Source organism: Ammospiza nelsoni, chromosome 3 (assembly GCF_027579445.1).
Source record: "Ammospiza nelsoni isolate bAmmNel1 chromosome 3, bAmmNel1.pri, whole genome shotgun sequence".
Taxonomy (NCBI): domain Eukaryota; kingdom Metazoa; phylum Chordata; class Aves; order Passeriformes; family Passerellidae; genus Ammospiza; species Ammospiza nelsoni.
Window position 1 is genome coordinate 94,919,612 of NC_080635.1, and position 18,357 is coordinate 94,937,968.

The 18,357-nt window shown below is 36.8% G+C and overlaps 1 protein-coding gene across 1 annotated transcript in view; it reads right to left on the reverse strand.

Moving 5' to 3' along the window:
* Window positions 1-18,357, reverse strand: part of MYO6 (myosin VI) — a 105,210-nt gene that overhangs the window by 55,689 nt on the left and 31,164 nt on the right. Inside the window, exons 3-8 of the mRNA XM_059467396.1 lie at window positions 13,546-13,615; window positions 8,486-8,559; window positions 6,338-6,467; window positions 5,232-5,337; window positions 3,329-3,384; window positions 1,031-1,128 (exon numbers count right to left, since the gene is read on the reverse strand). Coding sequence (XP_059323379.1) covers window positions 1,031-1,128; window positions 3,329-3,384; window positions 5,232-5,337; window positions 6,338-6,467; window positions 8,486-8,559; window positions 13,546-13,615 — 534 coding nt within the window. The remainder of the gene's footprint in view (window positions 1-1,030; window positions 1,129-3,328; window positions 3,385-5,231; window positions 5,338-6,337; window positions 6,468-8,485; window positions 8,560-13,545; window positions 13,616-18,357) is intronic.

Consider the following 18,357-nt stretch of genomic DNA (forward strand, 5'->3'; position numbering starts at 1 on the left):
TACAGGAACTAAGAAGGATTAGCTGACTGACAAATCTGATTGCAGTTATGCAGTCATTCCCTTATTCAGGAGGTCTCAGTCTGTACTCATATCACTTTGAGAAACCAGACCTAAAAATGTGACCACAAAGTGAGAAGTGATGCCTTGTAAAAAAGGGGCTCAAGTAAACAGGCTGATCTTGCAGTGGAAAGCTGAAGCAACCTTGAAGGAGTTTCTGAAGATATTCAGAGGGTTATTTACTAGGTAAACTATTAACAAAAGCTCTGAAGTTAAATTACAAACCAAGTGATGAAAACTTAGGAAAAGACCACAAGCTCAAGACCAAACAAATGAGCTTTAAGTCTGCAGGAAAAGAAACAAATTTTTGCAGTTTGTTTGTCCTCAGTCAGAAAGATGAGGAAGCATGTATTTAATCTCTAGAGAACATCCACAGGAGTCGTCACCTTGGACATACTGACCAACCATACAGCCATCCTTAACTGTGGAATGTGTGTATACATATCCCACCCAAACAAAACTACACCTGAACAAAGAAAATTTTTATTAAGATACACAGTTGAATAGTATTTTTATCAAAAAACCAATTCCTTGACTTCTGTCATACATAGATTACTATGTAAGGTCTCAAAATTTCATACAAATACATAAAAAAGTTTGAAGTCAAAATACATTTATGTCTAATACATAACTTACACTTAGTTGAGCATTAAAGGAATGGATGGATACCTAACAGCAAGTGAGTTAGTCTTCATATGAGAAGACTCACATATGCAATGAAGGGACCCATTTTTAATCTTTTGTTGGTAGAAGCAATTTTCCTACTGAGTTGCCACTGCTTTCCAGTAATGAGACAGTACAGTGTGGCTCTGGTTTTTCTTTCAAGGTGACACAATTCAAATCGAATCTGTAAAGTAGGACAGTGGCTATTTGCTGCAAGACTAGTAAGTCTGTTCAGCCGTCTGCCAGTCTAGCATTTCCATTATATGGCAAAAAAACCCATCACTGGTTATCTGTAACAAAATTCCAGTACCTTTTCATTGAAGTGAATTTCAACAAATTTCCCAAAACGACTGCTGTTGTTGTTTCGAACAGTCTTTGCATTTCCAAAAGCTTCTAATAGGGGATTTGCTGTTTAAAAAATTAATTTTTGTAGTGTTAGAATTCAATCAGGAAACTACCAAAAAGAAACAGAGAACAAATACAATTAACCGGGGGACTTATTTGGAATAAGGTTTGAAAATCAAAGGAAAAATATTACCTATTAGGAATAATATATTTTGCAAATTATACTGGATATATTGTGGTGGACCATGAAATTAAGTACTTAAATGTCTTGTAACAGTGCAGTGTACTTGAATCAATACTGCCAGAAATTCAGAGACAAATACCAAAAGTTATTCAGTGATGTTTTTCTATAGGAAGTAGGTAAATAACTGATACATTAACTACATGAGACAGAGCAGAATTTAATGCTTCCCAATTATTTATTATTCATGAAATCTAAACTACTCACTTATTCCGCAGACAAAAATGTCACTTAAATGTCATGCATGCAATGTTTTAGATTGACTTGGAAATTAATAAATATCATATTAGAAAAGTCTGTTGATTTCAAAAACCACTTAACCCTGTCCTTTCAAATTAGGTCAATTAAGTGACTGGCTGATTTTATTTTTTACTGGCTGCTGCTTTTCAGCATGTTAAAGCCATGCAGAAAGAATGGCAGCAAGCAATCTAATTCTCATATCTATATATATACACACTCATACAAATATCATGCACAGTTTAAACAGTTTGAAACTGCTTATTAATTATGAAATAGAAGGCCTCTGAAAGACTGCTTTTTACTAGCTTTGAGGATCAAAGAAAAATAGTTTACTAAACCACATTATCAATAAACCACTAAAAATATCTGCAAGATATTTTAAGGCTTCTAGCTAAAAATAAGCATTGGAAACTAAGTGAGCAGATACTCAGATTTAAAACTCCACTAACAACCATTTAAATATCTGCTCCTACATAAATTAAAGAATGAAGAAATAACATCAATGCTTGAATAAAATGTGGGTGATAATGCATCATATAATAGGACATGAGAATTAACCTTTTTTTGTTTGGCTGTATTTTCATTTTTTTAACAATTAAAGTTCATAAAAATGCAAATCTGACTTCTTACAAGATCTTTGATACTTATTCAGGCATTTTATGTAATATGAAATTTTAAAGAAAGGATTATGAACAAAACCAAATTGCACAAAGTATTTCAGGTAGGCTGAAGGTTCCTCTAGTAATACATATGCCACAAGCATATTCATTAAAATCATGCCTAAAAACCTTCAGAATTCATGCATCAGATGCTGTTCTAAATTAAAAAGCCCAAACTCTTTGAGGAATACCTACAAGTACCAATTAATTTGCATCAGGCATTATCCAACTTTTGCCCACTTTCTGAGTTCCTTTAGCACACAGTGGATTTCACTAAGGAACTGGTTTAAGCAGTTACAGCAACAAGAGATTAAAGCCTGAAGTACTTCTCTTGAATAAGTGGTTCAAATTTGAAAGCAGGAAAATCTAAAGCAAAAGTAATTTTTTTTTTTAAGAAAGAGACACAGAGTCAAGAAATTTCCACATAAATTTATGCTATCCTATAGAGGACTAAAACTGATGTATGAGGAATTATTAGGTTGGCTGAAGGTTGTTTGTTCTTCAGGTATTTCTATTTTCTCAAAAAGCTATTTTCTGTCCAAGAAGGAAGTATATGCAACATTCAAGAGGCTCAATAAGAAGGATCAACACAGCCTCTCTTCACCTCGTTTGGAGTCTACTGTAAAGATAGATACAGTCAAAGTGCTATTCTGAATTATGTGATTTCTGACAAAAAATGTTAGAACAGAAATATGATCCAGAATCATAATTTAAAAGAACTTCCCTACTTTATTTGACTTTGAGAACTTGATAATGAGGACGAGGAATTATATTTTCCTGGTACTAACAGATAGTAATGAAAAAACAATCTTGTCCTTGAAGATTTTAAGCAGTTTAAAATTCCATTTTGGGTACCACCTTGAGTACATTATATGTGTAAAGCTCAATTCAAACACACACATAAATGTTTTCTAATAAATGACAGCATGATACTATAATAAATAAAGTGAATTAAAAATAAAAAATGTTTCAAAACCTAGGATGAAGATCAACTGCCTATAAATTATGCTCTAGAAAGTCTGATAGCATTTCTATGCTACTTTTATTCGCTTGCTGTTGAGTCACATTTCTGAAAAAAAAAATCATGTTGGAACCTGTAGTTAAATGAAAGAAACTTCCGTACCTTCTACAATTCTGTCATCAATATCTTGGCCACTGCCATAGGATTCTGTCAAATACCTGTAAAGTAAGATTAAAAAAAATCAGTATCATTCATCTCATGTCAGGTTTCCTCACTTAAGCAGGGTTTAACATGGCTGTGCACAAATACTAATTACTATATGAAACGCATTCCGATTTAAAGTTTCAAATACCTATGCACTTTGAAATAAACTTTAACTTTACTTTTACTTTTCTTTTTTGCTAAAAGAAAAATATTCTTGCACACTTCCAATTTTTTTTAATACTCCAAGGCCTGCTAGAAATTTCTTTTTAACATGTATATGGAAATTACAGTTTAATAGAAATATAATCAAACTATTACTGTATTATGTGTATTTATTAATAATCTTTTTAAATACATTAGGTTTCATGTCTATTTCCTGAATTTAAGACTGTTGCCATCCATAGTGTTTCTGTATTAATAACTATCAGTGTTAATAAAATTCCACATGGAGATGGTAAGGATAAGGAATTACAAGTATACAATTAAGGCAGGATTCAATTTAGCAATTGAAGAAAGAATTAGAAACTAGAACCACAATCTACTTGCTCCAAAGTCCCAGTCTTTTTAAATTTTTTTTCCCTGTTCACAGGGCATGCTTTCTGGAAATTCACAAGGGAATCTGGGACAAGTTAAAAACAGCTCTTGAAAATGGGGCTTTCCAAAAAAATTTAGAAGCACTAAAAGAGCTGTACTAGCAGCTTTTACTTTCTAAACCCACAAGGGTAAAATCTTCCAGCTTTTAAAACTCAGTTATGTTTTGTAGAGGGACTCTATGGTGGAGGGTGCTGGGGAGAAGCAGCAGCGATGATATTTGCCTGTTGGATAATGAGCTCTTCCTTTGCTGAGAAGTGGAAGAATAATCTTGAAGAGCATCTCTTGTGAGATATTCTTCCAGTGCCTGCTGTCTTTTTCTGTTACGCTTATCAGGAATAGAGTCAGGTGTCCCTTGTAAAAAACTGCCAGCACCTTGCAGTAGTTCTTACAGCTATCTGTGAAAGGTTGCCCAGGGCCAGTGCAGAGCAGTATGAAGGACAGACAGGCAGTTGTGACAGTTCTTCACGGGATGTGGAAAATAATACCTCTACTGTAGAGAAATACTAGAAAATACATTATTTTAGGGAAAAGGGAATTAAATATTTGTAGAGGGAAACAAGTCCAAGGCATGGCAAGGTGGCAAGCATATTTACACTGCCCACACTGTGCTTCCCTGCATCATCAGGCCACCTATTGACATAGGTGTATTTAAAGGACCAGTTCTTTCCAGTTAGTGTTCCAGAGTGATAAAAAGCCATGAAAAGATAATGCAGATATGGAAGCAAGGCTGATATATATCAGCAATATGGCTTTCCATATAATTTAATAAACTTGATTTAGTATCGGCCGCACATGAACATCAATAAATAAATAAATACCACTATTCAGTCTTACTCAGTAAACTTGGGTAAAGTATTTTAAAGTTAAAAAGATAAACAAACTAAAAAGAAAACGTCAGGGGGAACACAGAAACACACATTTATGGCAAAACCAACAGTGTCTTGCAAGATACAATTAATGTCTAGTTACATTTTTTATCAACCACATTACCAGATGTGCAATACCAAAACGACTGTATCATAAGCCATAATAACTACATGATGTCAGTACAACTGAGTTAAAGTTTCTGTGAGTATGTAGCTATTTCTGCACATTATCATGTCGGCTTTTAACTCAATTTCTTGTAATAAAGTGCACATAGAAGCTAATACATATCTTACTGAATTGTATCTTAAACCCACTGATGACCTTAGTTTGCTCTGCCTCTATGTCAACCAAATGCATAAACACAAGGAATTCAAATACTAACTTTGGTTCACATACAAACCTCAAAACAAATTTAGTGTTTTCTGTCTTGCCAGCTCCTGATTCTCCAGAGACTATGATGGATTGACTCATCTTAAGCACTTTCATGTCACGGAATGCTTTATCAGCTTAAAAAGAAGAATATGGTTGACATGACAAAAATTAATACTCAGCAGAATTGCAAGGATAAAGTTAAGCTGCAATGCAGAAAATTAAAATGTAACATTTTCAGGAATAGAAACTAAATGTTTACAATTAAATTAATTATAGCTTATTAAATTCTGTTTTCCTTTAATTTATACTACAGTTGTAATTCTTCCAACACTGACATGTAAGAACTCAAAGTCTTGGAAACAAAGGCTTACTCAACTTTTTCCAGAATGAAACAAAACAAAATCAAGAATCTAAAGCTAAATCTTTTTCATGAAATGTATTTGCAAAATAGTAGTCTGTGTTTATTTTATATATATTTTTAAAGGGAAACTTTCAGTTGTACTTTGCAACAAGTAACATCTGAGAAAACTTGGGAAAAAATCTCTCTTACTATGTAACAGGTATGAAAACTCCAGCTAATTATATTTTTTATTTCAAAATAAAATACAAAACAATGAGAAGGCCTTTAACATGTCAGGCTTTGATTATAGTTTCCAATTATTTTTTATTTTCAAAAGTGATTGAAATCAGATTTAAGCCATAAATAACATTTCAATGTATTTCTGTCTGTAACATAAGCATATAAAAGGAAATAGTGAATGTGCTCTGGCAATGTAATTTAAGGCAAAGAAAATTACTACACTGAAAGACAATGCCAATCATTATTACACCTTTTTAACTTATAAAATTTGAATTTCATTATTTCTTTTTTAGGTTTTTTTAATGGTAGCAAATTATATTTGAATTGCTTAGACTTAAAACACTGGAAGTGCAGAATAATCCTAATAGAGTTGTCACAGTTTCTCATTTACAAGTTCTTCAAAAAGATGAGAAGATTTGCAATTTTAGCCATTAGTACTTTTATTTTATAATAGTTCAAAATAAGTTAATTACTGCTGCAGGTTGCAATTTACAGATAACTCTGAAGTATTCAATGTTTGTTTTTTAATAGACAAATACAGGCTCAATACATACCAATTGCAAAAACATGTGGTGGCAATGTTCCCAGCGATCTACCCTGGTACTTTTTAATAGTATCTGAAGAGTAAAACTTAGGTATATCAAAATATGGATTCACTGCAATAAGAATGTTGGCTACATAGGTCTGTGAAGAAAATAATAACAGCAAATTACTAGGCAGTATCCAAACAAGTGGTTAACAGCAATTGTCTATTACAGACTATAGCCTCCATATAACAATTACATTTATGATCCTCTCCAGCTAATGCAAACACAAGATAGGATATATTTTTACAGTTCCTTTAATTATCTTCTCAGCATTTCTATGAAATTCTCCTGGGAAAATTCCCTAACCACCGAGCTGTGGAGTATGTCCTGAATCTGACCTTTCTCCCAGTCTCCTTTTAAATTATTTCCTATTGTCTGCATTACTGGATCAAGGACAGGACGCCAAATCCTCCTGCTCAAAAGCGAATGAACTAAGCTCATGGATAGCATAACACACTGTCCTCCAGTGAGGAGGATAGCTTTTCAATATCTAATGGAAGCAACTCAGCAGGAAGGACTGACAGGATCCTGCCTGGGAATGCATTCAAGCCAGGCAATAAAAGCATTCAGCCAAAAGAATATTAGCTATAGCTGCTTCCACAGAGAGAACTACAGAATGCAAATGTTCTCTTACAGAGAAGGAATTTGAGAAGAATCTCAGACAAAGGCTGCTTTTTACCTTTCCATAGGACAAGGAAGACTGAAGAGAGGGGGATTTTTAATGTTTCTGAAAGAAACTCTTAAAGCTCAGTTATAATTGCCAGGTTACATACAGGAAAGAAGAGGGGTCAAAATCAAATTAAAAATCAGATTTGCAGGAAAAGATCTGAAGAAAATGAGGTAAACCTTCAGGTGAATAACTTATTTGCTTTGTTGTTACTGAGAATGTCCCTAGAAGACTAAAATTTGGAAACTATTGTGTGATACATTAATAGAAGACTGAATCACACAATATATGATGATTCTTAAGTAGTTCTCTTTTCAGCACTTACTTCACCAAAGGAAAACTTTCCTTCAAGAGTTGCAAATACTAATATTAACTTTCCTTTTAATAACAAGATAAATATTGTTAACCAGGATTTTTAAAAAGGCATAAAACTGTTCACAAGGGAAATGCAGTTAAATTATAAACTGAAAAAAAAGTGGTTGTTTTTTCCTTCAGAAAATACACGTGTTCTGGACAACATATTAGTAGTACTTGTTTACACTGAAGAAAGGCTTTATGAACTACTATCCTACTTTATGAAAATACTATCCTATCCCATGTTCAGTCCATATTCAGAATTTTGCTTCTTTGGGAGGTTTTATTGTTTGGTTTGGTTTCTTTAAGGATTATTTTTCCAGAGCAGCATTCAAATGGCCATTTTTATTTATTTATATTTTAAAGCTGGCGCTTGACCTTGAGCCATAAAAAATTTAAAGCTATGTAAATCAACTGCAACAGAAGAAAACAATTATACTTTCTTTTTACATTTATATAAAAAGGTTTAGCTAAATTAATTTTATAATATGTGCTAAAAGAAAGGTTGATTATTTTAACACAGACACTTTAAAATATGTAGAACTGTTTTGTATTATCCCTAGCCAGCTTTCTATTAGGGGAAAAAAAATAAAAAAGAAAGAAAACTCTTATCTTCTGTTTCACAGCTGTCAGTATCTGGGCAGATGGCAAGGACAAAATGTAATTTAGTCAGAATTCATTAAGTACAATTAGGCAATTTGATAGCAATATAAAAGATTAAGATGGACATCTGAGCTAGGAGGTGTCAAAGACGGCACCTGTTTGCTTCGTTCAAAAATAATGAAGAAAGAAAACCATCTTTGTTGACAGTGAAATAAGTTACCTGTAGGAACATTTGTGATACAAAGCTGTGCTATGGTTGCACACAAACAGTCATGTAGAGAAAAACCTACTGCTCTGCCTGCTAAAAATCAGATGGGATTCTGATCTAAAAGTATAATATAAGGAAAAAAAAGCAAAAAAAAGGCCTACAACCTCGACCTTTCCACATTAGCAGTTCTGTTATAGGAAAAAAAAAACAGAAGTGGAAACACATGGTGAATTTTTGAAAGGACATATCTATTAGATTGGTTGTCATGACACAGAATACTTACGTAAATTCTGTCCTTACTGTACCGAACTTTGATATTGTGAAGGAGAGTGGCTTCATTTAAATACATCAGGGAACCTGCAAGTAAAAAACAATCACATACCATTAAGAGCTCTGGACTACCTTTAAGTACAGAAAAAAACCTAAATCTTCAATTAAGGAAAATTTTCTTCCCCTCTCTTTGTTTACAGTTTAACCCTATCATTTCTTCACACTGTCTTGAGAACAGGAGTACTGACTCTATATACATTTTAAAAACCACTAACCTGCTCTTAACTGTAACTGAAGTTACAGAAAGCTGCTGAACAAACAATTGGACTGCAGAAGCCTCAAACACAGGCTCTGCTCAGTGTAAGCTGCTTTAAACAGCCTGTCTGTCAAACATGGAGCATCTGCCTTCACACCAGCCTCTAAGCACAGAAACTGCTGCCTACCAAAATCCCCACCAATGACTCCCTCCTTCCTTCCTTCCTTCCTTCCTTCCTTCCTTCCTTCCTTCCTTCCTTCCTTCCTTCCTTCCTTCCTTCCTTCCTTCCTTCCTTCCTTCCTTCCTTCCTTCCTTCCTTCCTTCCTTCCTTCCTTCCGACACTTCCTTCCGACACTTCCTTCCGACACTTCCTTCCGACACTTCCTTCCGACACTTCCTTCCGACACTTCCTTCCTTCCTTCCGACACTTCCTTCCTTCCTTCCGACACTTCCTTCCTTCCTTCCGACACTTCCTTCCTTCCTTCCGACACTTCCTTCCTTCCGACACTTCCTTCCTTCCGACACTTCCTTCCTTCCGACACTTCCTTCCTTCCGACACTTCCTTCCTTCCGACACTTCCTGTTTCCCTCTCCAATCTCAGCCACAGTGTCCCCGGGTAATGCCACCCAACTGACATTTGGAGTAACAGCTGGCTTCTGGTGATTTTTGAATTGCTGAATATAAACATCTAATCTGGATCTGGAGGCAGCAACAGCAGCATCACAATACCAGGCACTAACCCTTCCCTGCTTCGGTTCTGAATTTTGTGAGTACTAGGCCTCCTCAGAGAAACTGTCAGGGGTAAAAAAATGCGAACACATCAAAACTTAGCTGTATCTTTCTCCTTTGTTCTTTAACATAAAACACCTGACCCTGAGATTAGCTCTTTTGGTTAGAGCACAGTGCTACTAAGACCAGTGTTGTGGGTTTGATCCCTCTATGGGCCAATATTAATTTAAAAGCTAGATTGAATGAGTATTGTGGGTCCTTTCCAGATCAGAACATTCTGTGATTCTGTAACTGCTGAACTGTTACAGGATGGTCGAACCCACAGAAAGCTTCAGACTTTCACTTTTCAGAGGTTCACATTCTGGCAAAGCTGGTCCTTGTTTTCAGCTACAAAGCCCTGGAAAGTGTCAGCAGCCTTTATTACAGAGGTAGTTTTCAGTTCCCACTATAACACTGTTAAAAATATTTTCCCTAAACCAAATGAGGGCACTACTCATTACACAGCCTCCATTTTTAAATATGCTCAATACTTTTTATCTCACTGCTTCAAGTCAAATGTACAACACTATTTTGTGTAGTGACAACTGACAGACTGCCACACTGATAAACCTTACAGTAATACAGTACAAAAACTTCTATCCATCCAACTACTGTGGATGAAATAAGCACTGTACCAATAATGTCTTTTCTTTTTAAGGGAAGACTGGACATGGCACTTAATGCCACAATCGAGTTGACACGATGGTGTTAGCTCAGAGGTTGGACTCAGTGATCTCAGAGGTCTTTTCCAGCCTAATTGGTTCTGTGATTCTGTAATAGTAACCACTAGCTTGCACCTCACACAAGTGTCACATACACACCTCTTATCTATAATGACCAACAAGGTTGTTTTATGTTGAACTGACACCCTTTCTCAAGGGCTGCAGCAGCAAAGTATTCTAACTTATTTACATAAATGTGCAAAAAGGGCTGCCAGTTTGCATGACCTAAAGTCAACCTACCCAGCCACCTATCCCCCCAAGGATACTTGAAGTTCAGTAAGCAGCTCTTAACATCTCATTCAACACTCCTCCTGCTGAACTGACAAAGGAAAATGGGAGCTTCTCAAACACACCTGTGTTTCTGTTTTGCATTTTACCTTTCCTCCTGCAGAGGACTGAGGAGTGGAGGTGGCTCTGTCCCCTCCTTATCTGCACTAGACTGGCCTGAAGCAAAGTCAGGTTCACCAGCAAGTTGCAGCCTCCCTTTGGCTTGCATAGCTCTGCTGAATAACAGCCCTTCCCTTCATTACACGACTAAATACAGCTTTGTCTAAAATATCTGGAATCATTTACACTTCTCAAAGGACCTTGTAGCTTCTGGTCTGTTCAGAAGAAACCTCCTCCCTCCACAAAACCCCTTGCACTGATATTCCTGCCCTGACAGAAGCACACAAGGCACGCTTTAGCTTTACCCTAGGTAAACTCTTCCTTTGGATCATAACAGCCTTGAAATTGTGGCCGTGCACAGCTCCTTCATGAAACAGCAGGCTGGCCCCCATCCCCACAGCTCCTCCTCTGCCAGCACAGCAGACACACATTCCCCCACAAGCCCACGGTCACCGGGAGCTGCAGCAGCCGAGCACAGACACCCGGTGCTGCACAGCCAGACTCATCCTCCCCTCCCCGCGCATTCTCAGCTCACATGCCTGAGAAAATGGCACTGGGACCACAGATTGCAGGTCTGCCTTCACCTCTTTTATTGAGGTCATCCCAAGAGAAAGAGACATTAAAAGGAAATGGGCCAGAAACAGAAACTCCTGCTTGCTCTAATGAAAGTTGAAGTCTCCTTCTGCCCCTCTATGTGCCTGGGAGGGGACAGTGTGGTAAAAAATTAGCAAACTTGAAGTCATTTGGATTCTCAGTATTGAGATGAGAAATTATTACATAGTAATTGTCTATCAACATCCTTGACCATATCTTTTTAGGAACCTCTCTGAGTTTGCAGTATATTAAAGGAAGCAGTTAATCATCAACTTTTTATTAGGTTGCTTATCTCAAAAGCAAAGGACTCCAGATTTCATTGTGTCCCCAGTGCCCTCATCGCAATTAAAGCAGCTGTACCTGCAGACTCCATGTGCAATAGGAGCATGCTCCCCAAGGGAATGCCACCACCTCAAGACATGCAAACTAAGGCTTATGTCAGCAAATTCAAAATGCATCTTCTTTAGAATAAATCCTTTGGAAGGGGCATCCATATCCAAAGGCAAAGGAAGTCACCGGAGAGAGAGAGAATTCTGAATATTCATATGGCTCGTGTCTAAATATAACCAGTGTATACATGTGCATTTAGTTCTCCATATATTTACTTACACACACACATAGTTCACATAAGTGAAGTGAAGGACTAAAAACTAGGGAATGTCAATGCCAAATTTACTCACAGTGGCTCTCCTGCCCATACCACAAAGTAGGATTTCTATTGAAAATTATTTTATGAAGAAATGGCAAGATGCAGATCTGCATCTGTAGAACTGGGGTTTTTTAAACAGTCTTATCCAATACCCTGTCCTTTTACTTACCTTTCAGGATTTTTTAGAACAGTTTTATAAGCACTCAGTATAGTTGTTTTTCCTAGAAATCAATGATAGTGAACGCAAATACTCTCTGACAGAGAAGGAAATTGAATTTGGGATTCACACATCCTGCAAATGAACTGCAACTTCTGAGCAGCAAGTTAGAGTATACTGGAAAGTTAAAATAATGTTTGATACAGAAGGGATTATTGAACAAAGGATTTTTAAGTTTTATCTTCTCACAAAGCCAAAGAAGATAATTTCTTCGACTAACTTAGTTGAATAGTATTCTGTTGGAATCTTAAATTATTTCCATAATCTCGTTTCAATTCCCTGACCAGGACATAGAGCGTCAGGACATCTCAGTAAAATCATTGGGACAGATGCACAGATTAAGTGCATTTCCCTAACAATCACCATGTACAGAGAATACAGATAACAGCTTTGAAAAGTTTGAACTCACATCCTTGTTACAAAAATATAAGCAGCTGGAAGCAAAGCTATCTGCTTGATTCTAACCACACTGCACCATCTAAGTCAGAGCATAAGACTCAGATCTCATTTTGTTTCTCATGGAGGAGCTGTAACAGCTGCAATTCCTGTCATGGGATGCAAATACCAAACCCTATTAAAGGACAGGAACTGAAGTTACATCACCTAGACCAGACCCCTAGCCTTTATTTTAAACTAAGAACAATAGAAGGTATTTTTGCCCACTATTTACAAAGTCTTCAGTATTTTCACCAAGCAGTAAACACTATAGGAAATGTTGAAAAGATTTGCTTTCATCCGTATTCAAGACAGGAGAGGCTCTGTGATTGCTCAGAGAGTGCAGCAACAGCAAAATATTTAACAGTTGTCTAAAAGCTGATCACAGCACTCACTCAGCTTTCCCAGTATTCTCTCCCCTCTCCCCATATTTGACAACTGTTTCCATCCACCTAACTACAAAATACTCAACAAAACAAAAGTCCTGCAGATCAACAGTGACATTTATTACACAAGCTCACCTCAAAACTCCTTCTCCACCAGCATTCCTATATTCAATTCAAGTCTATCCTTTTTAGTGGTCCTGATAGGTCTAGATTCCCATCCCCAGTTTTGGGAAGGTAATCTTAAAACTTATATTCCATTACCTCTACTTCCACATGAATGCTATCTGAGAAATTCCTTAAATGCAGGAAAATGCTATACAAATACAGGTGCTGATAAAGACACCGAGTCTTTTGTCACATATAAAAAGTATAGTTACACCCATAATGCTGAACAGAATATTTCTGAAGTTAAGCAATAGTTCTATATGGGAATTAGGTAACTGTCCATTCCTCTGAAGTGTTCATATGAAAACTAAAAACCACAATAAATTATATTTTAAATGGGCTTCCTTTGAGAAGTTTAAAGGACTAGCAAAGGTCATACATAAATTCAAACAAAGACAACCAGGAAGAAAGAGGAAGCTTGTAAGGAAACAATATTCATTTCATTGTATATATGTTTTTCAAATGCAAAATTTATTTTTAAATTCATAACTTACAATTGTCTTCCACATCCTTTTTGCTGTCCTCCTCTGCAGGAAACACTTGGTTGATAGCAGCCTGGAAAGTCTGTTAGATAAGAAACATTAACATTGTCAGAATTCCATAAAATAGAAATATAGTTCAAAGACATCTCATGCAATCATACAAGTGAGTGCACTGTAATTATGCATGATTTCAAATGAAGTCACCAGATTTATACTTCAGAATTGGAAATTTTACTGAATTACTAGATGCAGACAAAAAGTGCTGCATTTATATTACTACACTTATAAAAATGAATTCACTGTAATATATATTTTAGTGCAATAATATTTGATTCTCAGGTGGAAAATTGCATGCCATACTGTGCAATACAAAAGATAAGACTAAAAAAGTGATGCAGATGTAACAGCATTATAAATTACACACAATTTCCTCAGTTTTGCAAGGAAGAAAGAATAAAATGCAAATCATTAGTTCAGTCAAAGGACTGTGATGTTGTTATGATAGTCTGTTTTAAAATATTCCTACTTAAAATATTAATGTTCAATACATAACATCCTCTGTATCACCAAATACTGTAGCTTTGGTCATTGGTTTTTTGGTTTTTTTCTTCAATAAATCAATAAAACAAGACCTTCCTTCAACCCTTGTATTCCAGTTATACAAAACAACCATTTATCAAGTGTTCACATCCAACTGGAAAAATTCATAACAAAAGCATCTTTGTTTCTTTTTTCATCTCCAGAAATCATAATTTATATTGCTGTAAAAAGGAAGGAAAAACATCCAAGCAAGCATGCATTACAGCATCTGCACAAAAATACCTATTGTACAAAGGAGATTTTTAAATCTTTTTTTTTTTTTTTTGTTTACTGTAGTAACAGCTCGTTTGAGCCAGTGATGAATGAACAAAACCCCTGTTGTACCAATTAAACATGACAGCCGCCATGCCACTGCAGGCACAGGCTCCTTTTCCCCATGGAAATGGAGACAAGAAGTCTGGTCTAATATTTGAAAAGGCAACCAACTGGATCTAAAGAACTTAATAAACAAACATGTTTGCTTGTTTAACATTGTACTCAGTGAGGTAGTACCATGAGAAACATCTCACAGGGAAATTTAGGAGAAAGACAGCAACTTGTTTCATATTTTCTTGGGCACAACAGTCTGAGAAGTCCTGGGGCTTACACCATCATTAACAGCCACAAATTGCAACCCTCTTTGAAGTGGGAATAGTTAAAAATGTCTCAGAGCAGAACTAATTGCTGCCAGACAGAAAGCATGAAATCTACAGTATCCCTTCCCTACCAAGTTATCATAAAGTATGCAATTTGTAGCCATAATGAAATACATTTTGTCATCCCCTTGTCAGGATCTAATGCAAAAAAGTATGTACAAGATGTTTTCCTAAGAGAAACAAGGCTGCTCGATAACGATGGAACATCTGAACATCCATCACACCAACTTCCTCCAAAATATTCTTTATCAGAGTTTGTGAGGGCCATGGAAGCCTTCAGTGTCTTTACCTACCTCAGAAAGATGCCTGCTGCTATTCAGAGTTTTAGCAGGGCAGAGATTCACCACACCCTTTCCTCCCTCTCACAGTATTACCGTAGCTACATATCATCATCATCATTTTCTCTACAAGTTCGTCAACACTGAAGGTAAATCTTGTTTGGTAAAGATGTATTGGAATACAACACTTCCCTACATGATCAGTTCCCTCTGCATGAAACAGTGGGAAAGTTTAAAAATAATATGATGAGCTTCACAAAAATGTAACTTCACTTCTTGTTCTTGTCTGCTGATGTGTAAACCCATTAATCAATAACAAAGACAGGAGAGAATAAACACGATTCCCAGCTATTCTGTGAGACTCTTCCTAACCTTCTGATACTTTAACATTTCTGAAGCTAAAGTCAGTCATGCTAGAACTAACCCAGAAGAGGAATGGCTTTTTCAATGTCCTCACCACTAAGCCTTCTGAGTCAAGATAAATTTAAAGGAAAAAAAACAAACAAACCCCTCCCCCGCCAAAAAAAAAAAAAAAACAATTCAGAGAAGTCATGCTGTCTTATCTCCTATCTGAAAGTTAATGCTTTTCCGCTGGGCTTTTTTAGATAAGAACATAGGTACACTTTCAATATGCAAAAAATAAAATTTCACTGCCATACATCACATTTGGAATACTTTATGTAAGGTAAGGTACTTGTCATGTAGATAAGTATGATAGCTAGACATGCACAGCTCCAAGTATTAAAATCTAGTATTTTAAAAAGAAAATAAGCTAATAATCTAATCTATCAATAAGAAAATATTCAAAGAAATTCTTTACTATATTTTACTATTTTTAATTTTTTTAAACAATTATTTTAAGGAAAAAGCCCTTCAGATACTTGAGGGGCTTAATGAGTTTTGCATTAACCATAACTTCGGACAAGTTTGTTCTAAGGGAGTGGAGAGTGTATTAATCTTATGAGACAATAAAATGGTCTTAGGAAGCAAAACAAGGTTTAGGGCATTCTGAAAGGGTTTTTTTTTTGTCGTCTTTGTAATGAAGCAACCCTTGAAATCCAATGGCAATCTTAACTATTCTCCCAGAAACTAGATGAGTGAAAAAAGATATCTTTCCATTCAAGCAGGATCTTCTTTCTACCATGTAATCCAATACGTGTAACCATGCCTTCCTTTATACCTTCCAGATACAGACAGGAGACATCCCTACTCTCAGCTGTATTTCCAAAATCAACCTACAGCAGAACAAACCATGAGTAAGACAGACAAGAGCATGTCTCACTTGTGCAAGCAAGTTGTGCTCACTGTTAAAAAAAAAAAAAAAAGAACAAACAAAACCACCTTAGCTTGAAGCACTGAACTTTGAACATTCTGATCCTTACTTTCAAAGTACATGTATTCTTTTATACTTAGCTGGGAAAAATACCTTTCTGGTTATTCACAGCATACCAGAGCAGGTGGCCCATAAAGCCTTGCATGACCCTTTAGAAGAGGCACAGAGCCATAAGGTGTCTTTCAGTCGATGGCAGGAGGGGTGTCAGCGAGTGCCTGCAGCACCTCACACCCTCCCAGTGACTGCCAGAAACTCATGACTGCTGATGTTCTAAGAAGTGCCTGCCCCCTACTCCTCTGGGCCCCATGGTGCCCAGAATGGTATCTCAAGGTGCAAGCTCTTCCAGTGCATCTCTTCCTAATCACTTTATTTACATTTGCTACCTCCAAGAAAAGAGTAAATCCCCTGTTTAGCAATTTCACTGTCATCTGCCTTCTCCTTGTTTTAGCCTCAAAGAAAAAGAAGATATATGCAACAGGATCCAAGATTACGAATCCCAGTACATTCAGAAAATAACACTTTAAGGAGAAATGAAAGCACAATACTAGTTGAATTTAACAGCTGATTCCCTCTCTACCTGCCTTCTTCCTTGTACCACCAGCAGGTGACTGCTGGTGGGCCATGGGCCAGGACTGCCAGCTCTGGTACAACCAATCCAGTTTGGAGCCTGTTCTCAGGGCAGGATTCCAGCTCTAGGTGTGACCATGCTCATTACCAAAGCCTCTCCAGTTTCTCCAGCTGTTTTTTCCTGGTATTTATTTTCCAGTTCTGGCATTTATAAACCTTACAAGCCAATGATCTACTTTTGGGAAAAGGTTCCCATCATGTAACACACATCCTCTGTTCCAGTAAAACACTCCTGTGGCTCACCGTACTCTACATGCAGGGCAGGCTGAGTGACTCAGATCCCCAGCTCCCTTAGACACACAGTTCTGCACAGAGCTGCAAACACTTGGGCATGGGCTGTGGTGCCCAAAACTGCTCCTGCTGGGGTTTAAGTGAATTGGTGTGTTGGACCTTCGCAGAGCCTGGACTGGGTAACTTGGTTTAATAATGAAATGTGAAGCAACCTGCCACCACAATGGCCTCAGCTCCTCTGCCCCCCTTCTACTGCTTTCTGCCATCCTGAAAACTTTCCACTTCTTCCAGTTGGATCTGTTCTCTGACCTCGTTTGGGGTGTCACGCACAGCTCGGAGCTGGGAGGTGCCACTCTGCAGTGCCAGAGCTGGCCACGGATGGGCAAGGGAGGGAGGGGTTTAAGACACGGTGAAACTGCTGCCTTGCAGCATCTACTGCAGCTATTGACAACAGTGTCATAAAAGGCAATAATCAAACACATGCATACACATTTCCTTTTCAGACTGTGACCTCTGGCAAGCTACCAGTGCCTACAGAGAATACATATGACATGGTAATGACCCAGATTAAAAAATAATAATAAGTTACACTGCCGGGATATGTTTACAAGATCAGGTTACTCCTCTCCTCCCTGTAATTATCATGGGCAACTCCAGAGCTGCTGGATCACGCATTCTTGCTGAAGAGCACTTCTGAACTACCATTTTAAGAAAACAAAGTGATAATGAGTATAAATGCTGACTACTTCAAATGAATGGTCTAAGTGCACAAGGACAGAGTTGTCTTAATAAGCCAAAAAGCAATGAGAAATAGTTCTTGAAAAAGAAACCAATGACACCTTGAAAAGACTGAGAAGGTAACCAAGAAAACCTTTTAGTCCACCTTTATTAATATATGGTTAATAAATTAAGTTTGATAGTTTAAAATACTGGACCATAATCTCTATTTAGACTGTGAAGTGTTTGTTCCCTTAGCTGAATGAACATTAGGCTCTTAATTGATCTGCTTAATTCAAAACAGCCAACAGCAGAATAACAAACTCCCTAGACAAACGAGATTTTTTTTGTTGTTGAGAAAACCATGAAACAAACTATTTGTATTTTAGGATCATTTTTTGGT